Raw genomic sequence first — 24,689 nt, 5'->3', positions numbered from 1 at the left:
GTGTGTCAATGATTTCAGGGACGACCAGAAAGCCAACATGGCGCGCCCAGATAAATGCGATAAATACTGAGCGTCTTTGTCGCGAGCATTACTCGATCCTTTCGGTTGTAGTGGCAGTGCTTATTGTAAAAAAGTATCACGATGCTGCGCCGTTAACACCAGCATGCCGGACAAGTGCTGCGTGCCACAGTGTCGCGGCAACTACACATCTGACACCAAAGTGCATGTTTTTAGGTTTCCCAGGGATGACGAATTGCGAAAGGCGTGGATACAGGCTATTCCCCGGGAGAACTTGGTTATTACGCAACACACCAGAGTGAGTGATTCTCTGTTGTTGCGCGCTGTTGTTTACAGAATACGCATGCGTGCGGCGAAGCTTTTCTTTCGCCAAACATCACAGCTGCAGGCACGTAACCGTAACCTAATCAAGCAAACAAAACTTTTCTCCTTAGGTATGCGAACTTCATTTCAAATACGACGACATCATTCGAGAGGACTCTTACGTTGACAATGCTACTGGCCGCACAGTTTCTGCCCCGATGTTACGTCTGCGTCTTCGACGAGACGCGGTGCCATCGAAGTTCCCGGGCATGTCAGCTCAGCATACCATTGGAGAGGATCCGGAGACAACGCGAGAGCGCCTACATGCCGCAGCAACTTTGACGGCGCTTGCGGAATCCGTTGAAGAGGAAAGAGACAGGATTGTCAGTCTTAGAGATCTCGCCGATCACATCAGGGGCAGGCTGTCACCGTTCTGGCATGCCATTGAAGATAATGAACGCCTTATTTTCGTTCACATAGTTGAAGATGAGGCGCCCTGGATAAAGTATTCCCTTGTTGTAAAGGCTGACCTCACAATGTGCTTCCATTATGTGAAGACACCAGTAAAGAAACTGGGATCCAATGTGTTCATACCAACTGTCGCAACGAACAAGAGGAAAGTAGTGGAGGTACTCGAAGCCATCGAAAATTGGGACTGCAGCCAAAGTTCAACTAGTGGAAACTCGATTGAGTGTATCAGTGAGGCCATTTACTGGCTTCTCGGCAAGTTGTCTGTGACAATAGCCCGGGACAAGGACCATGCTGTCCAGTTCCTCGGAGAGCAGTTGGAGTTGCTGTTGAAGAAGAAGCAGCAGATGCATTACTCGGCGGACCTCATGGTTTTCAGCTGCATACTTTTCATGATATCGCCTCGGGCATACAAGTTCATCCGTAACTACGGAACCATTGCTCTCCCACACCCGACCACTGTGCGGTCGATGTGTTCATCACTTGGAACAAATCCTCAGCCAGCGCGGGAAACTGCTACCTTCCTAAGCTACATGGCAAAGCGGATCTTTGCCCTGGACTATCATGAGCGCTTTGTGGCGGTGATGGTGAATGAGGTTGACATTGAGGATTACTTCGAGTCCAAAGGAAGCAACAGTGCTAGCATGGCACTCGGTTCCACAGACACACCAAACAGTGCATTTGTTTTTGTGGTGCAGAGCCTCGTGTGCCAGTTCAAGGAAGCTGCCCACATTGCTCCCGTACCCAGAGCTGATGCGAAGTTTGTGCACAAACTGCTGAGAGACATTATCTGTGGCCTGGAGAAGATTGGGTACAAGGTAATAAGCGTAGCAAGTGATAACAACTCGGTGAGCAGAAAGGCCATGTCTTACTTCTCGTCTCCCCCGGTGGATCAGATTGTCTACCCTCACCCTTCCGAATCCTCGAGGCCCCTTTTCTTTGTCACAGACCCAGCACATATACTCAAGTGCATACGCAATGATTGGCTTGACCAGAAGAACGAGAGGCTGTGCTTCTACTTTCCCGAGTTCCAAGCAGAGGCAGCGGCCGCCGAGCAGCGAATGTTGACGGCATCCTTTGCCAGTCTGAGGGATGCCTACAGGTTAGTGCGGGACCAGGCATCCTTGTACGGCTGCACCCTGTCAAGTCAGGCCCTGTGCCCATTGGACATTGACAGAGCGAACACAAGCCTTGCGTTGGAGATCTTCAGCAACTCCATACCTCAGTTTCTTCGTGCTGTTGGCACAACGAACGAAGACCGGCAACTTCTTGATGAAACGGCAACTTTTATCGAGATCATTGTCAGATGGTGGAAGGTTGTGAACGTCAAATCCCCGCCCAGGGAAGAGCTACCGAGGGACCAGTTCCAAGAGCCGGTGTTTTCAATCACGGATGACCCCAAGGTGAATTTCCTGTACAAGCTCTTAGATTGGCTGGATGCGTGGAAGGGCAAGAATCTCGACAGTGGCATGCTGACCAAGGAGACCCACTCTTTTATGCAAAAAACCACTCATGCCCTACTGGAAGTTACCAGGTACTGCTTCAACGAACTCAAGCTGCCTTATGTTCTCCTGGGAAAGATCCAAACTGACAGCCTAGAAGAGCGCTTTGCCAAGTACAAGCAGCTGGTTGGGTCAGGCTATCACTCATCCATTAGGCAAGTTTTTGAAGGGGACAATGAACAGTGGTCTCGGACCAGCCTCCCAATGGTTGCCGCAGATCGCAGTGCCACAAATGAGCATTGCGACGACTTTGACAGACAGGCTGGTGTATCTCACACTAGCTGCGCTGTTGCTGTCACTGGCGGGTCGCTGTGGAAAATAAAGGACATGATCCCAGTGCTGGTCTACGTAGCAGGGCATGCCGTCTATGCTGCCTTGAAGAAGATGAGGTGCTCCAAGTGCCGGCCAGCCCTGACCATTGACAAGCCGATCACCCTTTCAGTCGCGCAGCAGCACCACGACCTTGTAAAGGAACTGGATCGGGAGGGCCTTGTCTTCCCCACCATGTTTGCCGTGAACGCCGTTGCGCACAGCTATGTGGTTGTGGAGCAACTGCTGAAGCAAGCACAGTTCCTCAAAGCGCCCAACCAGCGACAAGTGGTGGTGGACGTTACGGTGGGACTGCTGGTCAACGACGAGTCTTCGGATTTCGATGCCTGTGACGATGGGCACACAAGTGAGGTTGTGCTCAAGCATGTGCTGGGAAGTAGCACGGACATTTTACTGAAGAACTTCTTCTGTGTGGTGAAGGGCAAAAGTTCTGATGACGATGAAGAGAAAGAGAAGGCACAAGTTGTCCCAAGTAAGTGAGCTGCCTTGTGCTAAGTCTTGCACGTTTTTGTTCAAAAAAAGAAAACTGGTGTTCTAATAATAGGAACATTTTTGGGAATTAATCGTCACATTTCTGCAAATGTAATTTGTGCTTCATAATAAGCTGCGAAGAAAGGGCTCTTACTAAGCTCTGAAGTAGCTTATTGTGCACCGTGACCTTTTAAAACTGGTAGCGCTTGACAGAAGGAAGCATGGCTCGGCAATTGGCATAAATATTTGGCAGCTCAAATGTTACAAGTCATTTGTAAAAGCTGCTCAATTGGTACCTTTTGAAGCCAATGTTCACAAATACCTCAGAGGACCATGAAAGCAGCATACAACTTCTTTAGAAGAACTAGACATTTTATACTTCTCATTACGTTTGTGTTTGATGGGAAATAATGGGTGGGTTTCAGATTACCCACTTTCATTGCCTTGACTGAAGGTGTGTTTGAGCACCAGAAATCTGAGTACTGTGAGTTTTGTTCGTGCATAGGATGGGTGCAACTTGCCAACTGGAGCCAAAGCAAATGCTTGATGCTTCTGAGAGGCTAGGGAGCTGGAATTGGTGGTCTTGGGGGTGGCCTTGGCGATGATGACATGACAAGCAGGGCTGTCACACTTATAAAATTAATGGTGTCACTAGCCTTGAAGAGCTTTGGTGTCACATAACCCAGTTTATCAGGGCAGACAGTGCTTGTTTCCCACAGCGCTTTTTGTATTGTGACTATCTTTTATGTCTTATTACTAGTCTGCACACATTGTCGCAGAAACACCATAAAAGCCAGGGTGGAAATTTTTCTTGGGTGTACTGGGCTATCCTTGTGTTTTTCCTTGCCATCTTGCTGAATTAAATAAAGGCAGTGCGTGTTGAAATCGGCATGTTTGTTGTTCTTGCATAGCAGTCCGTTGATTTGCTGAAGGTTAAAAAAAAAAAACGTTAGAAACAGCATGAATTAATAGGACGCAGGGTAGAAGACACGCACACGACGCTGACTAAAAACCAAGTTTTAAAGGAGCACTGACACCAATTTTCGGCGTTAATATTATTGCACAGTTCGCTTCCTTCACTAAACAGAATACCCTGGCTGAAATATGAGCGGCCTGCGACGCGAAGAACATGGTTAAATCGGATCTCATTTATCGCGCCGACGGAGCAGCGCGCGGAGCGCCACTCAGCAAATGGACATCAGCGTGACATCACTCCAGGAGATGAAAAAGAAGTGACGCGACAGCGCTCGTCAAAAACTCGTGACGTACACTTCACGCGCGCGGCCCCACGAGCGACGAGCGGGCGCAACACCCTCTCAAGCGGGCGCCGGTGACGTCCGCACAAAGCGGTGAGGTCAAACCAAGACTCTGTCATATACGCCGTTCGGGATGAAAGCGCGGGAATTTGAAACAAACGATTTTCAGGCCATTCAATGTAATTAACTATCGCGCGCTGAAGTATTTGAAGTGCTGTTTCAGGTTCGCCAGACCATCAAGCATCGATAAAAGCAATAAAAGTGTAACATGAAATTTTCGTGTCAGTGCTCCTTTAATGCTTGCAGGTGGCCTAAATGCACATCTACAAAGCAAAGGAAAGAGAAAAGGAGAAGAGGCAAATAACCCAAAAATGAACAAAAGTTCTTGTCAAATAAAGCATTTACATTGTCGTCGATAAGTAATGCCCAGTTATTCCTTTGAAAGATACATGATTTCTTTTTCATACGGTAACACAGACAGTTTGCTTACACATTTGTCGCCCGTCTGACGGATGCAAAAATATTCATGGATTTGACGTGTGTGTGTTTGTCGGCATACCTTCGAATGATACAACACCGGTCAAATTCCAGTTTGCACTTACAGTGGTGACAGTGCGCAGCTAAGTGGATGCCGACATTTGCTTTGAGTGAATTTGCATGCTCTTGGAGCCGTAGAGTAATGCATCTTCCTGTCTGACCAACATAGCTTCATTTCCATGTTAGGGGGATGGCGTAAATTACACGCTGACAACAACCAGTGTAATTCGTTTTGTGTTTTGTTTTACATGAGTTGCCCCTTCTACCTTAATTATGTACCATCGCACAGAGATTGCTCAGTTTATTGGGCGTGGACGTGAGAACTTTTGCGCCCCCTCTTCCAGCATTCTTCTTGACTGCGGCACCTGGTGCACGTACGGAATAACGGTTGTGCAGCGTTTTACGTTCTTGGTTTCTCCTTTAAGTATTGGCAGAGTCCTTGTATCGGTTTGTTCCATTTTTGTTTCCGGAGACCCCGTTACAGGGATTCAGCGATGCTTGATAAAAATGGAGGCTGATAACCAGTGGCTTCTATTCTGCCTATTTGTGCATCAAAACTATGGTAGGCTGAGCGCTCGCACGGCCTAGTTAATGCAGGCTTCAAACATGGTATGGCCACCCCTTGGCCACCAAAAAGATGTGGCCACCCCTCGTTAGCTTGTGCTGTTTCTCACATTTTTAACAAGCACCAACCACACTACTTGCTGCCTATCCGAAGTCTTGTTTTTATCTGCATGGTCTTTTTCAATGTTTAGGAATTTCTCCTCTTGAAAGTTGTGAAAATTGGGTCTCTTGAAGAAGAAATTCTTTGTGGCAGGTTCGTAACATTGGTGAATGCTTTCTTTTGGTGTAATCTTTCTGCTGTTAACGCTTGGACCATGCAGGCTTGAAGTGCCTTGGGGAGTGTAGCAGGGCTTTCGGAGGTGCTCTATTCTCGTTCTTTAACCTCTTTCAGAAAAAAAGAAGCGGAAAATAGCTGCCAAGGTATGCCTTCCCCGTTATTATCGCTGCCATTTGTTTTTCCCTCCTGGTCACCGGCTTGGTCCACCAAGTGCCCTGACAGCAGTGTGGTGGTCCCTCGGTTCCAGCAACTGAAGAAGAGGCCACCCAGACTCAACTGCGAGCACTGCGAGTTCTTTGCCGACACCAACGAGCCCCTCTTGGACCACTACGCTGCCGACCATCCGGACAAGGCCCTGAGCACCTGTGACTCGTGCCAGGCTCGCTTCACCCACTGCGCATACATGCTGATGCACCAGGCTCAGGTGAGCGGGCTCCTCTCACCCGACCACGAGTGTGCTACTGTGCTTGGTGTGTTGGTGAACGGCTGATAAAGCTGTTAAGTGCATGGGACCATGCTGAGGAGTTCTTGTGCACAGAAAACTGCCAGGTTCAGCCAAAGCTAACGCAGAGCGCTTTGCAAGCAGCGAGGTTGCGCAGAACGGAGCGAAATTTGATATCCATGTAAAAGACTCATATATGCCATCATTTTCTGTGCGGATGTTCCTGTCAGTGCTTGCAATAGGGGTTGAAAGTACACGAATAATTTAGTATCTGTCCTTTTGAATAATGCAAAATACTTTTCGATGGAAGCGTCATTTCACGCCAAACGAAATGGTGGTGAGGTATGAACTGCCCAACCTTGCAAATGGAGCACAGTGGCATGTTGTCTTCATGGCTCCCCAAAGTTGTACTTTTGTTGTCTGTGTATTTCTTTTGCCCAGTTGTCTGAGCACGAGGTCGCGGGTTCGATTCCCGGCCGCGGCGGCCGCTTTTCTGATGGAGGCGAAAAGCAAAAACGCCCGTCTGTACGAGATTTCGGCGCACGTTAAAGATCCCCAGGTGGTCGAAATTAATCCGGAGCCCTCCACTACGGCGCGCCTCATCGCCTTCGTTGCGTCGGCGCGTTAAACCGTACAATCAATCAATCAATCAATCTTTTGCCCAGTTGTAAGCTGCTGTTTGCCTGCTCTGTGAGGTCTTTCCCGACCTTATGAGAGCGACGCAGTCAGCGTGGTTCATCGGAATGCACGCAAATCTGATAAGACATGCAATAATGTACAATGCAGTCTAAAACAAGCATTCCGGGGAACTGTGAGAGTTCTGACAATACTGGAGGTGACACAAAATATTGATTAAAGCTGCAGAGTGATCGTGGGACAGGAGGGCTTGAATGTTTGTTTTAGCACATTTGAGCAGGCTGGCAGTACAGATGACCCCCTGCCCCAACTTTTTCTTGACAGCTGCAAATACCTTCGCAAAAGTGATGTTTGCAGTACTTTGGTTTTCTCTTTCTTTTTTTTTTTTTTTCTTTTTACTGGTAGCATCTCTGGGGTATTAATTTCAATGCCTTACAGCTCAGTTTTGCTCAGCTCCAGCTGGTATGAGTGCTATGATATACTGTCTGGGTATTTACAGTTAGGTGTCTGCAAATGGAACCCATGAATGGCAATATTTTGCTATGGGGTAGTACCTGCTTTGGTTTGAATTGACTATCCAATTTCTGTGTCCAGATAGCCAACTCGGCAGGCGCTTGGCAGCTCCTGATATTAACCTCTGCACGCCTGACAGGTGCACTCCTCGTTGGAGAAGGACTGCCCGCAGGCGTGCAACCTGTGTGACCAGACCCCGGTGGGCACCAGCGCTCTGGTGGACCACCTGCGCAAAGTGCACGCCCCCGGTCCCACGTACCGGTGTGTGGAGTGCCTGGAGCGCTTCTCCACCATGGCGTCCCTCTTGCAGCACAGGTGAGGCCGGAGGGGGTGGGTTGGCACACCAGGGGTTTTTCGAATCCACAAAAGTAGGGCACTACGCTCTGTTTTGCTAATTTCATGCAACTCTGGGGAAGCTACGAGTAGGGAGAGCAGATACGGTGTCGTGAGCCAGTGAGGGCACCAGTTGTGCTGGTGACAAAGTTCTCACTACACGGTAGCCACTAGCCTTACAACTGTACGTGTTGTTGCCGGGCTTTTCCACATGTGCAGCTACTGCAGTGTGGCGCAGAGTTACTGAAACAGAGTATAGGTGCTTGGCTCTTTTTTTGCCGCCTTGGGTCTTGGTGCTTGAGGTTTGTACAGAGAAAACTTCGGGCTCAGGGCTGTGTTGACGGTAACACGCGCTTTTATTGAGAAGTTTCTGAAATAATATACGTAGGTGGAGCTACTTGCTGTGAGCTTCGGCCGTTCAGACTGCCCAAAAAGGTTGTGCGGACATGCTGTTTATCACATTAAAGCAACCTTAAAAAGTGCAATATTCTTATCCGTCATTCCAATCAACGAATGTGTACATTTAAACACATCTTTGCTTCATTTTACTTTGAAAAGACTTTTATGTTCCGTGGTTGCAGTAGGCAATGTGCTCAGCTGTGGACAGGATTTTGGTGGCTGGCTTCCCATCTGTATATCCCACTTACTTTGCACATTTGAGAGGGGCAAAGAAGAACTTCGGTGAGCCTTGCTACAAGCAGGTTTCACAAGTCTCAAATTGTCGCTGTCTTTGATCATAACTGCCACGCTAATTCTCAGTAAGTAATAGGGACACAGCAAGGCGCACTTGTATGCTGTTGCTGGTCGTAAGCCGTTGGCGGGCATAAGCTGTGGCTGCCTTTCATGATACTGGTGAACGGTTGTTGTTGAATTTGGCTGACATTTTTAATCAAGGAAAACAAAACAAGAAAAGGCTAATAAATGCCCGTCGACTTTTCTCAAAAGTATGTATTCGCCATTTGTGGCTGCACAAGTCATTGCGCATTAATTTCCCCCCCCTCCCGAATGAGGGTTCTTGCGAGCAGTTTTTCATTGGCCTTCCCCCCCCCCCCCCCCCCCCCCCCCCCCCCCCCCCGCTCCCCCAAGGAACGAGACGCACAACCCGAAGCTGCGCAAGTGCCCGCACTGCCCCAAGAAGTTCAAGAACGCCTGGTTCTGCCGCCAGCACATCCTGTGCAGCCACCGCAGCTCTCGGCTGCCCAACTCGTGCAAGCACTGCTTCCGCCGCTACAAGGACCCCATCACCCTCCGCTACCACATGGCCCTCTCGCACATGCGTGAGTCCAGCCAACCAACCCGCAGAGGGGATAACTGCCAGTGATACCTTCCTTGCTTTGAAATAAGTAGCTAGCGCTGGCATTTCTCTATCCCATTGCCTTTCCAATCTTTTGGGACATTGAAAAGTTGTCAGTGTGTTATTTAAGGCTGCATTGTGCAGTTTAATCCCTGATCTGTTATTTGACTAGCTGAAGTCTAGACCCTTTATTTGCAAAGTGTGGCTGAACGGAAACCACCATGTGTTGTTCACAGCCGCCTCGTCAACTACCGTAATGGTGTCGTAGTGGTTTTTGACGAGTTTTCATGCTATTTCAACCTCATAAATTTAGATTTTCACTTGTTGTTTATGAACTGGTCGTGCAGGTTAAACATGGTGGAAATCTATTAAATTCAGCCCTGCAGACTTCCTGTATATTGTTATAGCCAACAGCAGCAAGTCAGCAGGATGGATGATGCAAGTAAAACAGCACTTTTGACCGCGCTTTTCCGGTTGTGATTAAACGCTTAAAAATGCACTTAAATTGGCTGGAAACACTCGGAAAGTGATGCACGTACTCTCAACTTGATTGCGGTTAGGTAACAAGACAACATTTAATTCACTTCAGTGTTCCTTTGAAGGACACGTCGCAAAATTCCCAAAGTGAGCTGCAGTGGTCGTCATCCAGCTCCACCCCTAGCTAGGCATTCCTGGACTGTGCTGCCACCTGGGGAAAGGTATAGGAAATACCTTTGTGGTTGGCCACCTGTGAAGTGGGTGAGCTTTTGGCGCTGGCTGTTGATGTATGTGCACTTGTAAGTAAGTAGGTGCGGTTGCTCTTGCGGTCACCTGCATACACCTTTTTACTGTGCTTGTACGTTGAATTGAAACATTTGAAAAATTGAAAAGCAAAAACGCCCGTGTGTACGAGATTTCGGCGCACATTAAAGATCCCCAGGTGGTCGAAATTAATCCGGAGCCCTCCACTACGGCGCGCCTCATCGCCTGTGTTGCGTCAGCACGTTAAACCCTACAATCAATCAATAAATCAACAAATTGAAATGTTTCACCAAAGTCACGACTACAACAAGGCCTGCTGACTGGGCTACTGAGGTGGCCTGTTTTGTCATGCTTACTGGCAGAAGTTTCTGTCTTTATTTGACTCTTAGATACCTTACTGTTTGAATCATTTTTTTTTTTTTTAATTTATTACAGAGAAACACTTGGGCTAACCGTGCTTATTCAGTTCCACCATTCATGATTTGTGACGTCCCTACTTGTAGCACAGGAAAGTGTATGGGGAAGTGACACCTGTTCTCACTCCTGCATTTTCGGCTCTAATGAACAACTGGTGCTGCTGTGAGTAGTACATCTGTATTCATGGCACTGTAATTAACTCATGTAGGCCGACTGCAGTGTCCCCTCTTTGAAATTCCAAGCGTATAAGAATTTACGGCAGTGATATTTTTTTGCTGTGCACCTGTTGTCATTGCATATGTTAAGGTCCCTGTGCAGTTGCTTTACCCTGTGGAAGCAAAGTTTTATGAAAGTGGAAATGCTTGCCACATGATCTTATTGTTTGCGTATAAAAAATTGTTCTTGAGTGGTTTTTGTGTTAACAGGGGTGAGACAGCTACGCATATTGCGCAGTTTTGATACAAATTTGTTTTCCTGCGCCAGGCTGCTCCAAAAGCTTCAAAATTCCAGAAATTGCGCCAAACTGCTCCTAAACAGTCTAAGAGCCAAGGATTTTAACGCTTCCGTCAGTTTCAGTGGGGAAAAATGCTTACTGACGGCATAATTTTTCAGCACCTCCAAGGTGATGCTGTTTGTAACGGTTTAATTGAATGATCATTCAATAAAAAAACCCGCATAACATTGTCCCCGAGATAGTTTTTTCCAAAGTCACAATGTCGGTTTGCACATGTTTTATTCTGCGGGTTTTTAAAGTTTTGACATTAAAAACCATTGCAAAGTCCTGCAGAAAAAATACTTATGTGTAGTGAGGCGACAAACTACTTGTGCAAGTTGATGAAAAAACGGCAATTTTCGGAGCACCGTATCTCCGGAACGACATTACTGGGCGCCGCCATCTTGATGGGAGGAAGATTGGAAAACATGGCCGCCGGGTGAAGCAATTGCCCGTGGCTCAGGCCATAGCCTCCTTTAAAGGGGGTTATGCTCAGGCAGAGTGCTCTTCGCCGATTTCTAGCGTGCTTTTGGTTATTGGGATGGCTGGGTTTACATGTAGTTTGATCCGTTGCGGGAAGTTGCGCCGCTGGGAGTTCATCAAAAACAACGAGGTGACCGCGAATTCACCGTGTTTCGTCCTTGAGTGTGAGGCGCAGTGCGTGCTTGAATGAAATTTCGGACTCATTGCGGTGTTATAAAATGCTGAGTTATTGCTGCCTTTGACAGTGAGCTTGCTAGCGGCGGGAATGGGACGATCGACACTGCAGAAGTGGCGGCGCAGGCTACATCGCCGCAAAATGTTCAAACAGTGTCCGATAGCGGGACGGGCTATTATTGCACGCTAGTAGGTAATAAAGGTTCACTAATCTGAAGTGAAATTTACTGCCATAAGGGACGTGGCTAAATATACAAACATTACTGAAATTACGATCCTAGCGAACGTGCACCTTGGGGATTGAAATGGGAGGGCTGACGGGCTGTCACCTCGCTTTGCGCAACTTTTGCCGTGGGTCTACTGCATAAAAGCTGAGTCTGGAATAACAAAAATAATTTCGGCATTGACATGATAATAAAAGTGCCTTATGATTGCTTAGTTTTTCAATTCGATGTTTTCAACGGCACTCCACACTGTCTATGCATAGAGCTTAAGAATTAAAAATGGTTGTAAAAAAGTAGCGGAGTTCGTACCTTGTGATACTCTGGTCGAAAAAACTATTGAAAGGCTGTTTCTGTGTTATCTATGTTCAAAGCCAATTAAAAAGTGCACTTTTCCCCCCAGTTGCCAAAAATTTGATTTCTAGGCTTCTAAGGTGACATAATGTCGTTCTTCTGCTCCAAATCGAGGTTCTTCTGCTCCAAAATTATTTCGCTGCTCCAAAAACTGCTCCCAAACCTGGTTCAGCTGTCTCACCCCTGTGTTAAGAACAAGTTTGCTTTGTGGGAATTGATTGCAAAATGTCATTTCCTTCTTTTTCTTTTTTGTTTCCAGGTGTGCTGTCTGATGAAGAGAAGGTGAGGAGCCGTTGCTCTTGCAGGGATATTACTAGTTACACGTGGCTTGGGTGGGCTTTTGAGCTGGCTTTGAAACCTAAGGAATGTAAGGAAGCTATTTCTTGTTGAACCACTTGGTGGTCGCATCAATGAAAGGATAATTGTGACAGAATGAAACGAGGAAATGTTGAAGGGTGCATTCAGTCTGCTCAGTCTGTTCACTGTCCTTGTCCTAACAGTGCCAAGCTTTGTTTTTCACAATCTTGATTACTGGTCAATGTCAGCAAAGGCTGAGCCACGAGCCAAGCGCACAGTTATGGGGCTTGTCCTCTTGCTTTGTCTGGCAACCGGCAAAAATTTTGCCTCTGTGTGCACGATGTACATTTTTATAGAGCAGCTAAGCAGCACTAGCTGCTCTGAAGGCCAAAAAGAGGATGTCCAAACATGCACCCTTTTCTCCCTCCCGAAATAAGTGACTGGTGAAGCTCACTCACGGAATCAACATTTAAGGGGAAAAAAAAAAGGAATTCGTTCCTTGGCTGTATGGTTCGACCTTCTCCTCCTCCTCCCCTGCCCCGCGGTGGTGCGCAGGCGTCGCTGGAGCCCCTGAAGAAGTACTGCACGGAGTGCGACTACGTGACGTTCAACCGGCGCAGCATGGAGGGCCACATGCGGCGCAAGCACGGCGACATGCTCCAGTGCCCCCACTGCCCGAGCCAGTTTGCCCTGCCCTGGGAGCTGACGCGCCACAAGCGGCTCAAGCACAGCTCGGCGGGCCGCCGGGGGTGCCCGCACTGCCTGCGCGTGTTCGCCTGCCCCAAGACGTACGCCGTGCACCTCACCATGCACGAGGTCGGTAATGGCTGCTGCCGCTGCCCGCTCCCCCTCCCCGCTTCCCACCTGGTCCTACTGTCTCGAAAGAGGCTCACCACCGGCTCTTGAACATCAGTTGCCGCCACCTTCGTATAGAAAAACTGGGGACTGACATAGCTGTGTTCCAGTAAGGCCAGAATAGGTGCTGCAGAGGGATGAATGTCCGTGTGGCTTTCTAGCTGGTGGCTGAAATAGTGGCGCCCCAGAAATGCCAAGAATTGTGTGCAAGCTTTCCTCACCAGGGGAGGATCTGGCAGCCCCATCCTGGTAGTCTGCCGTAACAGCAACACTTATTACTTGTCTTTGACATTTGTTTCAGGGTTTTTAAGAGAGTGGTGCGAGTCTTTTGATAAGTTTGGTTTTTTAAAAGGCTGTTTGTGCTCTGTGCCAAAACATGTGCACTTTCCCCCAGACGTGATGGGGGGGCTAACCATTCAGCATGACACCCTGTTGCATTCTGAAGCAATCACACATGCTGTTGCATTTTATGTCCCCCAGGTTTGGATTGCTATCTGGTGTGGTAGAAATAATATCTGTTACTATTAGTGAAGCTAAACTAGGTAAATTCAAGCACTCTGTAAGCACTGTGAGACAAAAGTTGCACACTCCACCTGTTGAGTGTTTTGAGTGATTTGGCCATTTTGGTTGAGCATTTGGCTGAAACCTCCCATATTGGGAGAGGCCTTCATGCCGCAGTGTAGGTAAATAGGCTGATGAATGAATGAATGAATGATTGAATGCCTTTGTAGAGAAAAACAAGCATCTGCATCTGTCTCGACAGCTCAGCCAATGAGTCTCTGCACTTTGTCACATGCCTTCTTTTCACCCGGAAGAACACACCGGGCTTGCAATGGGGCACATGAAAGTGATGTGCGAGGCAGGCTAAGTCGAGCAACTAAACATTTTAGGGATGTTGCTGCAGTAGCAAAAAATATAACACTGGAAAACCTTTTCATTGTCAGCTGTTGGTGAACCCGTTGTAACCGTGTGAACATGTGCCGAAAGGTTTGTTGTTAAAGGGACAATGAAGTGTAAAAGCAAGTTGGCTTGTAATGGTAGTTTAGAATGTCATGAACAGAAACATACCACTCGCTTCAGCAGCAGTTGCTTATCGACACAAAAAACGTGCCGAAAGCGTGAAAAACGGGTGTCACCAGTAAACCAGAAAGCCCCCATGGATGGGGCCACTTGTTTTGTTTTTTTTTACCCTCCGGGTGCTGTCAGTGGGTTTACCTCTGCGGCATGTGTGCAGGAGGGCCAGGGCCACGAGTGCAGCATCTGCAAGCGGCTGTTTGAGAGCGAGGCCATGCTCAACTACCACAGCAAGTCGCACACGGACACAGGCAGCCGCCGGTGCAGGGGCTGCCTGCGCTTCTTTGCCACCCAGGACCGCCTGGTCAAGCACCAAGAGACCTACAGCAAGGAGTGTGCGTGCTGCCAGGGCTGGCTGTGGCTGGCTGGCTGTTTTATGTCCCGGGTGTTTCTCGGTTCTCGCTGGATGAGGCAAGAAGGGCGAGCGTGATAGAGGAGAGGCTGCAAGGGGCTTTGTGATAATTGAAAAGCATGAGTGTTTAAATGCTCAACTAACGAGCCTAGGTCGAAGCATCAGGTTGAGGGTGTAGGTGCAGTGATACAGGGCAAAATGGGACGTTACCACACAGCGATTTTAGAAAATGTTTGGCAGAGGGTGTATGCATTAGGCTTGTAGCAGCACCAAAAGAATGCCAATAGAATACAGAATGGTTACAACAAAGACATTTTATTTTCTTCGTAAAATTGCTGTTCACGATCCAGTTTTGCATCGTAAAATCTTGCGTTTCATCTTGCTGCTGCCTCATGTTTGAAAAGCCATTTTTGTGTGTCGCATATTTCTGTACCACTATTATGCTTTTAGGGTTGCGTTGCTGTACTACTCTCTTGTGATTCGTGAAGTATTGCTGTGCAGGTGATCTATGCTTGGAAATTATTGTTCCATGTTTTGGGTCGCAGCTCCCCACAACGCCATGATTTTTCTCAGCCCTGCACCATCTAAGTGTTGTTGCCTGTTCTTTTCGTTGTGCAATCCTCCAGTATCCTTAATTTAATTAAAGCCAGGCCCCATCCCTTGGATAAACATCCACTCATTCACATTTATTCAATTCGATTTTATTTTACCGGTATTTTTGGCAGTGCACCAGAGGCATTGTGCCATTTGCGGTGAAATAAATAAGCATGGAGGAGGAAATTTTTATGGGCAAACTGTAAAATAGCTGCCTTGAGGTTTTGCTTTACTTGAAAATATGGCCTTCAGCTGGTGGAAATTTCACCTGACGATACTCCTGCGGCAAAAGGGATCTTATCGCAGATTGGACGAGGCTCTTCTCTGTTTAATGGTTTTCTCCAAAGATGGTTTGACTTGGTGGGACGTGGCGGAATTATTCACCGCCTAAACTGTCCACTGGGTGTCTGCTGGGGAACTGCACTTGAATAAAGGGGGGAAAAGAAGCGTCTTATGCCCGTGGTTGTCCTGACGACATTGTAGCTTTGAGTGAAGCAGGCGCTCGTGGCAATGCTTGTGTGCTCTGCACTGCAGGTCCGGATGGCACGGTCGAACTGACATGCACCAGCGGCAAGAACAGGGGACCCGCCACGGAAGGCCAGATCAACATGGGCAAGAACAGCCAGAACTGGCCCCATGGCTGCGACCAGTGCCACCTGCGCTTCAAGTACGAGAGCAGCCTGTCCGCACACAAGATGTCTGCTCACGAGAAGGGCTCCAAGGGGGTCAAGTCGTTCACCTGCGAGGTACGCTGTGCCTTGGTGCATTACTATCGGCTCAGTGCATGACTGCAAGTATTGCGAGAATTCTTCACCAAATGTGCACATGTGTGTTGCATATTTTTAGTCAGTGTCGGTTTGCAGTAATACTCCGTTAGCGAAATTATCTTTTTGCTCGGGTGTTCCCCTTTCGATCTCAACAAAGGATGGGCTCAAGATCATCTCATGCGATGAGTTGCAATACGCTTTTTTTAAATTATTATTACAGAATAAGAAATTGTCTTTTAAGCAAAAGGCTAGCACCTAGGGTCTAGCAGTACAGTGGCATCCCAATGGTAGACATCTCTCAGTGTAGCGAAAAATATTTGTATAGTAATTCGAAACCTGTGAACTGTAAAAAACGAACCAAACAAGCAAAACTATGCTGAGAAAAATTTATACAAGTTTTATAGAGGGCATTATACAAGTCACTTGTATTTTGTAGGACATAGAGAAAGTGGTTGTTCTAATACGTGAACAGCAGCTTGAAGTGGATGACCAGTGGGGTGAGATGCGGGCTGCTGGAGTAATGCAGAGATGACCGAGTGAGTTGTGAAAAAATTTGTGAAATAGACAAAGGCTGCAGATTCAGCGGCAGACGTCAAGGTTTTAAAGAGCCAATTCTTTTTTGAGGGACAATAAACTGGTATTGTACAAGGGTTGAATGAACCTAATACAGTCAAACTCCGCTACAACGAAATTCCCGCTTCAACGAAAGTTTTTCGATTCCCCGCCCGCATCCCATAGGCCCCAATGTATTAAAACTCCCTCCACAACGAACCACTTTTTTTATTGTTCTCCCGGTTCAACGAAATTTTCCCGGGCCACAAGTCACTCGATCTGCAACGGACTGAACCACTCTAACTAATTTTGATAAGTTCTAACAATGTAAATTATATAGTAGCAACATTTTCTCCGAACATCCGGACCCCGGATTACCGGCGCCGACGGCGCTCAAAAGCGGTGGCGGCGGCGGAGAAGGAGGAAACCGCTTCTCGCCCTTTCTCGCGCTCGCCCGGCACCCGCCGGCGGGGCCCGCCGGCGAAAGCACTGACCTTGCTGCTCACGTGACCGGGGCCCCCTGAATGGATAGCCGTTTGCGCAAAGCGGCGCCTTAGAGTTAGCTCGGTACTCCTGCACACTTCGCTTCGTCAGCTACGACCTGTGCTTTTTTTTTTCTCGGTCTCGTCTGCGGTTGCCAGGGCCTATGGCGGCGCCACACAGCAAGAAACGGAAGTTTCTTTCGCTCGAGGTAAAGGCGGAAATCATCGCCGCGGCAGCACCGGAAGAAAAAAGGGACTCATCGCGGAAGAGTACGGTATCTCGCCAAGCTCGCTGTTGACAATACTGAAGTCCAAAGCGAGTATTTCAAAGGCGCTAGCGTCGGGCACATCTGCTCAACGCAAGAAGACGACCCAGCCAGCCCACAAAGAGCTTGACAAGGCAGTGTATGCCTGGTTTTGTGAAACGAGGGCTAAGAACATACCAATCAGCGGCAGTTTGATTCAGCAGAAGGCACTGAACTACGCCTGCATTTTAGGCATCAGCGAGAACTTCAAGGCAAGTGCCGGGTGGCTAAACCGATTCAAAGAGCGCCGCGAAATCGTCGGAAAAGTGCTGTGCGGGGAGTCAGCTTCTGCAGACTCTGACGGTGCCTCATCGTGGATCGCGGCGAGCGCTGCGAGCATCGTAGAAAAGTACTCTGCCTCCGACATTTACAATGCGGACGAAACCGGGCTTTTTTATGAAATGCTGCCAGCAAAGACGCTCGACTTAAAAGGAAAACATTGCCACGGAGGTAAGCAGAGCAAAAAGCGAGTCACCGTGTTACTGTGTGCAAATATGGACGGGTCCGACAAGCGACCCCTTCTCGTCGTCGGCAAGAGCGCCAAGCCGCGGTGCTTCAAGGGCACGAAAAACCTGCCAGTGAAATACGTCGCGAACAGCCGTTCGTGGATGACGCGGGTCATTTTCACTGACTGGCTTGTCTCTTTTGACAATTTGACAATGAGATGAAAAGGCAAGATCGCAGTGTTTGCTTGCTGCTGGACAATTGTTCAGCGCATCGCCTGGACGGCAGCGTCAAGCTGACGAACGTTGAGCTGAAGTTTTTCCCGCCCAACTGCACTTCGCTGATCCAGCCTTTAGATCAAGGCGTGATCAACAGCGTGAAGTACGCATACCGGTCAAGGCTCCTTCAGCGAATCCTCCTGAACACCGAGCATGGCCGCGACACCAAAGTTGATTTGTACATGGCTGTACAAATGTTGGCCGCCGCATGGATGTCGACGCGGGGTTAAGTTGTGAAGAACTGTTTCGCGCACGCGGGGTTTCAACCCGAAGAGATGTGCAGTTCAAGTGACGATGCACAAGCTGCCGACGACGTTGGACCGGGGCAAGACACGACAACGGCCGAAGCATGGGCAGCTCTCGAGGAAGCCGGCATTGTTCCTGAGAACGTAGCATTGAGCGACTACATAAATGCCGACGCGGACGTGATCGTCTACGAGGAGCTGAGTGATGCCGAGATCCTCAAGAGTGCTCGCGCCGCCTCCGCCGCCGCCGCCGATTCATCCGACGACGAAGAAGTCGGGCATGGTGTTCCGACGGTCCCGACGTCAGTGACCGCGTCGCAGGTCATGGACTCCTTCGACGTTTTACGTAGTTTCCTTGGCGCCCATGACGATGATGTCGCCATGCAGCTCCTCGCAGACTGTGAGCAGCGCATTCTCCCGTTGCTTGTGCGAAAGTGCAAACAGTAAAAAATCAGCGATTTTTTCAAGTTTTGGAAATAAAATGCTCCCAGAGTGTCGTGCATATCCTGTGCATATCCGTGACCGCAAATTAAAATATAAACTCCGCGCTGTGATTTCACGACGCCTGCTTTTGCGCGGATCTCCACGAGTACGACGCGCATATTACAACGCTGGTCTAAGCGCCGCGAGACGCGTTGTGACCGCAAATTACGATATAAACTCCGTGCTATAAAAAGGGTGCTATTTTTGGTGGAGCGAGCTCCAAGCAAGTTGGCAACATTGGGGCGAAAAGGTAGGTGGGAGATTTCACGACGCCAGTTAGACGCCTGCCCTGTTTTCTTTATTTACTTATTTTTCCGCGACAACGAAATTCTCGCTACAACGAAATTTTTCGCGATCCCCGTGAATTTCGTTGTAGCGGAGTTTGACTGTAGCACTATTTTGACAGGTCTCAAGTGAGTTGATTGAATATGCTTGATGTGGGCGCAAGCTGCTGATGCATATTCTGATTTAGGGTGGATAAGGAACTTATAAGCCTGCAGCTGCAAATCTTGTGGGGTGCAACGAAGATGATGTCTCAGAAAACCTAGAGGTTCAGTTGCAGATGATATAATTTTGCGTCGGTTAAGACTGGCTCACCGACTGCTTGTTGTTTGCCCCCAGATCTGCCAGAAGAGCTTTGCTTCCGTTCTGGGCCTCTCCGCTCACATCCGCACCCACACTGGCGAGCGTCCCTTTGAGTGCCCCGAGTGCGGGGCCACTTTCGGGCAGAAGAGCTCGCTGCGGGACCACAAGGTGCTCAAGCACAGCCGCACCTTCCGCCACCACTGTCCCCTGTGCGCCAAGGGCTGCATCTCCAACTACACGCTGCGCAAGCACCTGCAGGCCGCCCACAAGGCCGTGCCGCCGGGGGCCACCCCCATCCCGCCCAGGCGCCGCAGGACGTGAGTCAATTTGACCACGAACTGAGGCTGGGCTCGGTGCACAAGTGGTGCACTTTGATGCAAAGCTTTCGCATAGTGAACTCACCCGCCACAGTATTCAGTGTTCTCAACAGTTCCCTTGAACGAGGAATTGACCCTGACTTTTCTGTGAACTGGAGCTGTATCGAAATTGGTTTGCTTGACATGCGAGTTTGTAGAACATGGCTTTTGTAATGCCCTCTGGGAGCCAGCAGCCATAGTATCCCAATTGAGGCGTATTCTATGTTTACTCTCAAGAAGAGCGCACTGCTGGCATTCATTGTCAAAATTTTAGTCTATCCCTAGGCAGTGAGCACCCATTGTTTTTTACATTTGGTGACAAAGTGCAGCCACAAAGCCATTTGTTGTTCAGCGCCTAACACACGTGTGCATGATAATGGCCAGTAAGCTCCCTCTATCCCTGAAAAGAAAGGTGTACAACCAATGCGCACTGCCGGTGATGACTTGTAGTCAGAAACTGGGTGCCTTAGTAAGCGCCTTGAAGGAAAAATTGGGGAAGTCCTACGAGCAGGGGAGAGAAGCACGATAGAAGCATGCCACGTCAGCGAACGGACTGGGGTTGACAGCCTACAGCCCTAATTGAGAGGAACAAGTGCACTTGCGCTGCTGGGCATGTGATTGAGAGAACTGACTATATCCGGTGGACCACCAGGATAAGAGAGAGGCTACCGAGAGGGGACGGGAGTAGATGTGGAGAGAGGCTCACAACTCAGTGGAGGGATGAGGAACAGGAATTTGGTGGCAAAAAAATGGACCATTAACTTCGTGGAGGGATGAAATCACAAAATTCATCCTGTGCATTGTTCTTTCACCTGTGCCGATCGTACATCATGTTTGGGGACAGTAAGGAATGCCAAGAGTGTCTGAATATACGTTGGCTCATGTTCGGCTGGTCAGTGACCAAAATGTGGTCACTTGCGAGCAGAGCACAGGACCGTGTTGAATTGTGCTTTGTTGCTGTCTTCTTCAGGTCGGCTGCTGCTTCAACTTCATCGGGCGCAGGAACACAGCCTGCACCTAGGAAAAGCAGGTACTGATAAAATAATGGGTGCCATTTATTATTCTTTACTGTGAGCTCACTGCTTGGGCAATGTTGTGAAGGGGTAACCCCCATGCAATAACGACGTTTCATAACCATGGGCAGGTTTTTTAAGATTCAGCACAATATCAAATCTGAAACGGGGACTTGCAACGGGATATACAAGCATCAGGAATAAATTGTAGCCCCCTTTGTTGTTCTTGCCGTTGTATTGATTCTGAAAGCATTGTAGCGAATTATGATGGCACAGCCTATGTTATAGCTACTGAGAAAGACCTGTAGCAGGTTATTAGAACCTTCGTATTTGCGTCTCTCTTGTTGAGAAAAAGAAGTGGGTGACAGGTGTGTATATTTGAGTGTAAGCTGGGTGATGCAGAAATGGAGCTAGGCTAAGTTTACCTCCCTCCCCCCAAAAAAGGCACGTATGCTCACCACCCTATATAGATGCTGAATAAGGAGCAGCCAGTAAGAAAAAAATCTAAATTGAATGTCCTCCTTGTTGGACTCTATGGAACCCTTTGCCTGAACCCTTGTAATTACCGCTAATACGCCATGCAAATTTGCGTTGTTTGGAAGTTGAGGCAGTTCGTACTTCATTGTATCTTGGTCAGTGGGAACTGGCGTCGCCATCGTTAAGCAGTTTACCATTAAGACTTCCAGGGCTGCCTTTGCCAAAACGTGACGTATTGAGAGAGTAGAGTCAGGACACATAGTGACCCCAAAAGCGGAACGAGAGAGTGCTGGGTGGCATTGCTGCTAAGTGACTCCCTTTCCCCTCGCCTCTCCCTCTGTGTAGATCTGCTGGCAAAACCACCGTGCCACCGCGACCCCCGCTTCCCACAGATGGGAGCTCTGGGTTGGCCCACCCAGGGTGAGCCACTTTCCTACTTGTCTTGCCTAAAGAAAACACATTGTGTCCACCGCACATATTTGCGGAAGGTGATTTTATGCAATTTAAATGCATGTCTAGGGGTCCTTTTTTTGTGGTCTCAGCACTGTACACCGGAATGTCAAAATGCTTGCCAAGAGTAAACTGCGTTTTTCATTACCATATAAGTCAGAATATAGGTCAAGATTTTTCACTAAAAAGTTTGCCGAAAAGTCACCCTTCGACCTATATACCATCCATTGGCTTAATTCCCCATTTTTCGGCTACAAGGTAAGGGGGTCGACCTATGTTCCGACTTATATGGTAAGTACAAAGGATAGCTTGAACCTCGAACGATTTTGTAATCTTTTCTTCGTGGTCAAGTATAACATGGGGCACTTTGTAAAGAGCTGGCGATAAATTATGGCTTGTGCTTGTTCGGTGTCAGTCACTGAACCGAAGAGACAGCTGTGTATCTAATCTGGACTCGCTGCTGCTGCTGCTGTCCTTCCAGGCCTCCGGCCATGCCACTCACCCCTCCTGCCAGAGCTGCTCCCCAGGCCGCTCCCAGAATGTGCAGGTACTACTGCGGGGTTTTTAGGTGTTGCTCATATGACATACTGGACACAGTGTCACTTGTGCACTTTGACTAACTGTGGCATTCAAACTTTTTCTGTCGGCTGTGCCCTGTCTTTTTTCCTTGTTTCTGCGTAGTCCACTATATGCATACTACAGGTGTAGTACTAACTTCAGTGTTACCCATTATGGTGTTTGCACACGTGTGAGCACATTCAGACATGTTAACGTAATAGTGCACCTTATATGGTTATCAGACCTCCAGATTTCTCACCATTCTGCGTAACAAAAGCCTCTTCAATAAGGAAAGTGTGACTGAAATGGGGCATACGTGGTACGCCAAGCAAATTGCCTGCAGGTAGCTATTGCGTTGCAGAGAGCTCTCTTGCATGTATAGGCACTGTGCCTGCCACATCTGTTCTTGCTCTTCTGCTCCTTCGCTGCCTTGCTGCCAGGTCTCCCAAATTCAAGGCACACAGTTTGGAGACATGAGCCTTCATTGAAGCATGAGCATTCATTGTGGGCCAGAAAAAGTGCCTTAATGGACACTTGGGGGAGGATTTTTGCTGCATTAGTTGATGTGAGACTGTTTCAGGTACAATCCGGAACAGCTGAAGAGTTTTTAAACGATGTACAGTGCTCGTAGAAAATCTAAAAACCAATTTTATTTTGGACTCGCATGAAAGCGTTTAGAGTAGCCAAAATAGGCGACTGAAGTGCACTAAGCTGGCAGCAAGAACTCGCCATGCCTCATCCCTGAAGTGCATTGTAATTCTTATCACCTCAGATGAGAACCAAAAACTGCAGTAACATCATGCCTGCAGTGCGCTTACCCTTCACTGAGTAATGGTACTTTGTCCGAAGGAAAAACACAACGTCCCTGCCGCCGCAACCATTGCAGGCCCCCCGGTCCGCCGGGTCCGGCTGTGGGCCCAGTGCAGGCTCCCCTGCCGCCCCCCACCACCAGCAGCACCAATGTGGCTGCTGCCAACAACCCGTCGGCCTACCTGCTGCCCTACCTGGAGAGCCAGCAGCAGCAGCAGCAGCAGGCGTACGAGGCCCGCGTGCGTCAGGTCGGGGGGGTGCCCGAGGGGGCCTTCCAGGGGGGCATGCCCCCGCCCCAGGCGCTGGCAGTGCCCCCACCGACGCACGGGGCCCCAGCGGCGGGGGCAGCACGGTTCGGCATGGACACCAGCGTCGGCTCTGGCTGGAGGCTGCCCAGCTCCACCGTGTCGGGCTTCGAGCTCATCTACTCCCCGCAGCCGGCGCACCACGAGCAGGCCATGAACGCCACCCTGCCCCCGACGCACGGCCTCAACTGGCCGCACAGTTCGCAGTAGGGAATAATGGGCGGGGGCTGAGTTGGGCGCGTGTCGTGTGCTGGTTTGCGCTCGCCCCTTTGGTGGACCATGTGCAGCCAGTGGTACCATGGGGGGAGTGTTTTTGGGCCAACTCCAAATGCTTGGGCGAGAGCAAGCACACGTTAAGGATCTGAAGATTCCTGGGGAGGTGCGAATTAATTCGTAGCCCTCCACAATGGTGCACGTCAAAGCCCAGCTGTAGCTTCAGGGTGTAAAACACCCGTTTCAAAACATTCTCCTTTTTTTGGTTCGAAGCTGAAGGACCGACTGTCGTTCAAAAGATTTATGACGAGAAGTTGAATAGCCCGGAAACGTAATTGTAAGCCAGCTTGAAGGCTGGCGATTGTGTTGCAAAAAAACGTGCCTCTCCTACCCCACCTGTATTTTCATCTCGAGCCCAGACCAGCTTGCCATTACTCAGTGCACCATAACTATACATGTCCTGGCTGACGAATATTTGCCTCAGTTAGGGACATGCGGCTGGTGGTGGTTAGAGGTTGACCAACAGGTTGTACCTATGGCGTGAGACCCCTACGACATCAGCAGGGAGCATTGCATGCGAAGGGGAAGTGATACAGCGTTGCAGGCCACCTTGGCCTTAGTATGACAAGTGTTGGTCTAAAGCCCATGTGCAATGAAAGCCACAGTATTACTGGCTGGGGTTCACAGGGCAAGCATGCCCAATGATCAAAGTTTAGATGCAAATGGGAGAAAAGTGCGCTTGCTTAAATGCAGCACAGCCCTAACGAGCAGGTGGCAATCAAGTCCCAGCCATTGCCCAGACAGAGGATGCACTAAACATCCTTTGTTGGGAAGAACAAACCAAAAAGCGGCTGACTTGGATTAGGAGGCTGAACAATTGCGTGTACTTTCATGCTCGAAAAGTGTGCTTGATGCCGCTTCCTTGGTCTGCTGTGGATGTGCTTGTGTTTCATACATGGTGAGTAGATCAGTGAATGGCATGAACGGTAGCGTGCACGTTTCGGTGAGAGATGGCGATAAAAATGAGCAGGCTGACGGGGATGCACACAAGAGTCTGGCACGACATTGTGACTGTGCCACCTGAGAAGTGGCTTTTTATGCATGATACCATTTTCAAAGCTATGCCAACAAAGTGTCTCCTCCGCACAGTGCAGTTTTCACCCATTTTTGTATGTAAAATAAACCATTCCTTACTTCATCCTTGTCCTGAGTGTCTTTATAGTATACAACCATTGACACAACTTATATGATACTAATTTTCCTGCATGCAAGCAAGTCGGCTCTGTTTAGAGCAAACACTTCAATACATGTGTTTCTAAAATGCAACCTTGAAGGTAATCTTAAGTTCAGAAAGCAAAAAAATAGCC

At 48.8% G+C, this 24,689-nt stretch overlaps 1 protein-coding gene across 1 annotated transcript; it reads left to right on the top strand.

Moving 5' to 3' along the window:
- LOC144174000 (uncharacterized) lies at positions 1–24,520 on the top strand. Its single transcript, XM_077702400.1, has 15 exons — positions 1–316; positions 453–3,093; positions 5,841–5,869; positions 5,974–6,150; positions 7,457–7,632; positions 8,737–8,927; positions 12,087–12,109; positions 12,680–12,940; positions 14,214–14,388; positions 15,534–15,745; positions 19,177–19,457; positions 20,467–20,526; positions 21,332–21,406; positions 21,918–21,983; positions 22,881–24,520. The coding sequence occupies exons 1-15, from the start codon at positions 164–166 to the stop codon at positions 23,317–23,319; spliced, it is 4,959 nt and encodes a 1,652-aa protein (XP_077558526.1). The 5' UTR covers positions 1–163; the 3' UTR covers positions 23,320–24,520.
- Positions 24,521–24,689: the final 169 nt, after the last annotated feature.

Source organism: Haemaphysalis longicornis, unplaced genomic scaffold, assembly GCF_048455015.1.
Source record: "Haemaphysalis longicornis isolate Haplotype H1 unplaced genomic scaffold, Haemaphysalis longicornis Haplotype H1 scaffold_3, whole genome shotgun sequence".
In the NCBI taxonomy this organism is placed as follows: domain Eukaryota; kingdom Metazoa; phylum Arthropoda; class Arachnida; order Ixodida; family Ixodidae; genus Haemaphysalis; species Haemaphysalis longicornis.
The sequence above is the reverse complement of the archived record's forward strand: the minus strand, read 5'-3'. Positions and strand labels throughout refer to the sequence as shown.

Excerpts from the sequence above, each read along its gene's own strand:
- LOC144174000 (XM_077702400.1), top strand. The coding sequence starts at position 164 with ATGCCGGACAAGTGCTGCGTGCCACAGTGTCGCGGCAACTACACATCT. Across the intron at positions 5,870-5,973 it reads AGCGGAAAATAGCTGCCAAG|CAACTGAAGAAGAGGCCACC; the intron begins GTATGCCTTCCC and ends CCTCGGTTCCAG. Across the intron at positions 21,984-22,880 it reads GCCGCTCCCAGAATGTGCAG|GCCCCCCGGTCCGCCGGGTC; the intron begins GTACTACTGCGG and ends CAACCATTGCAG.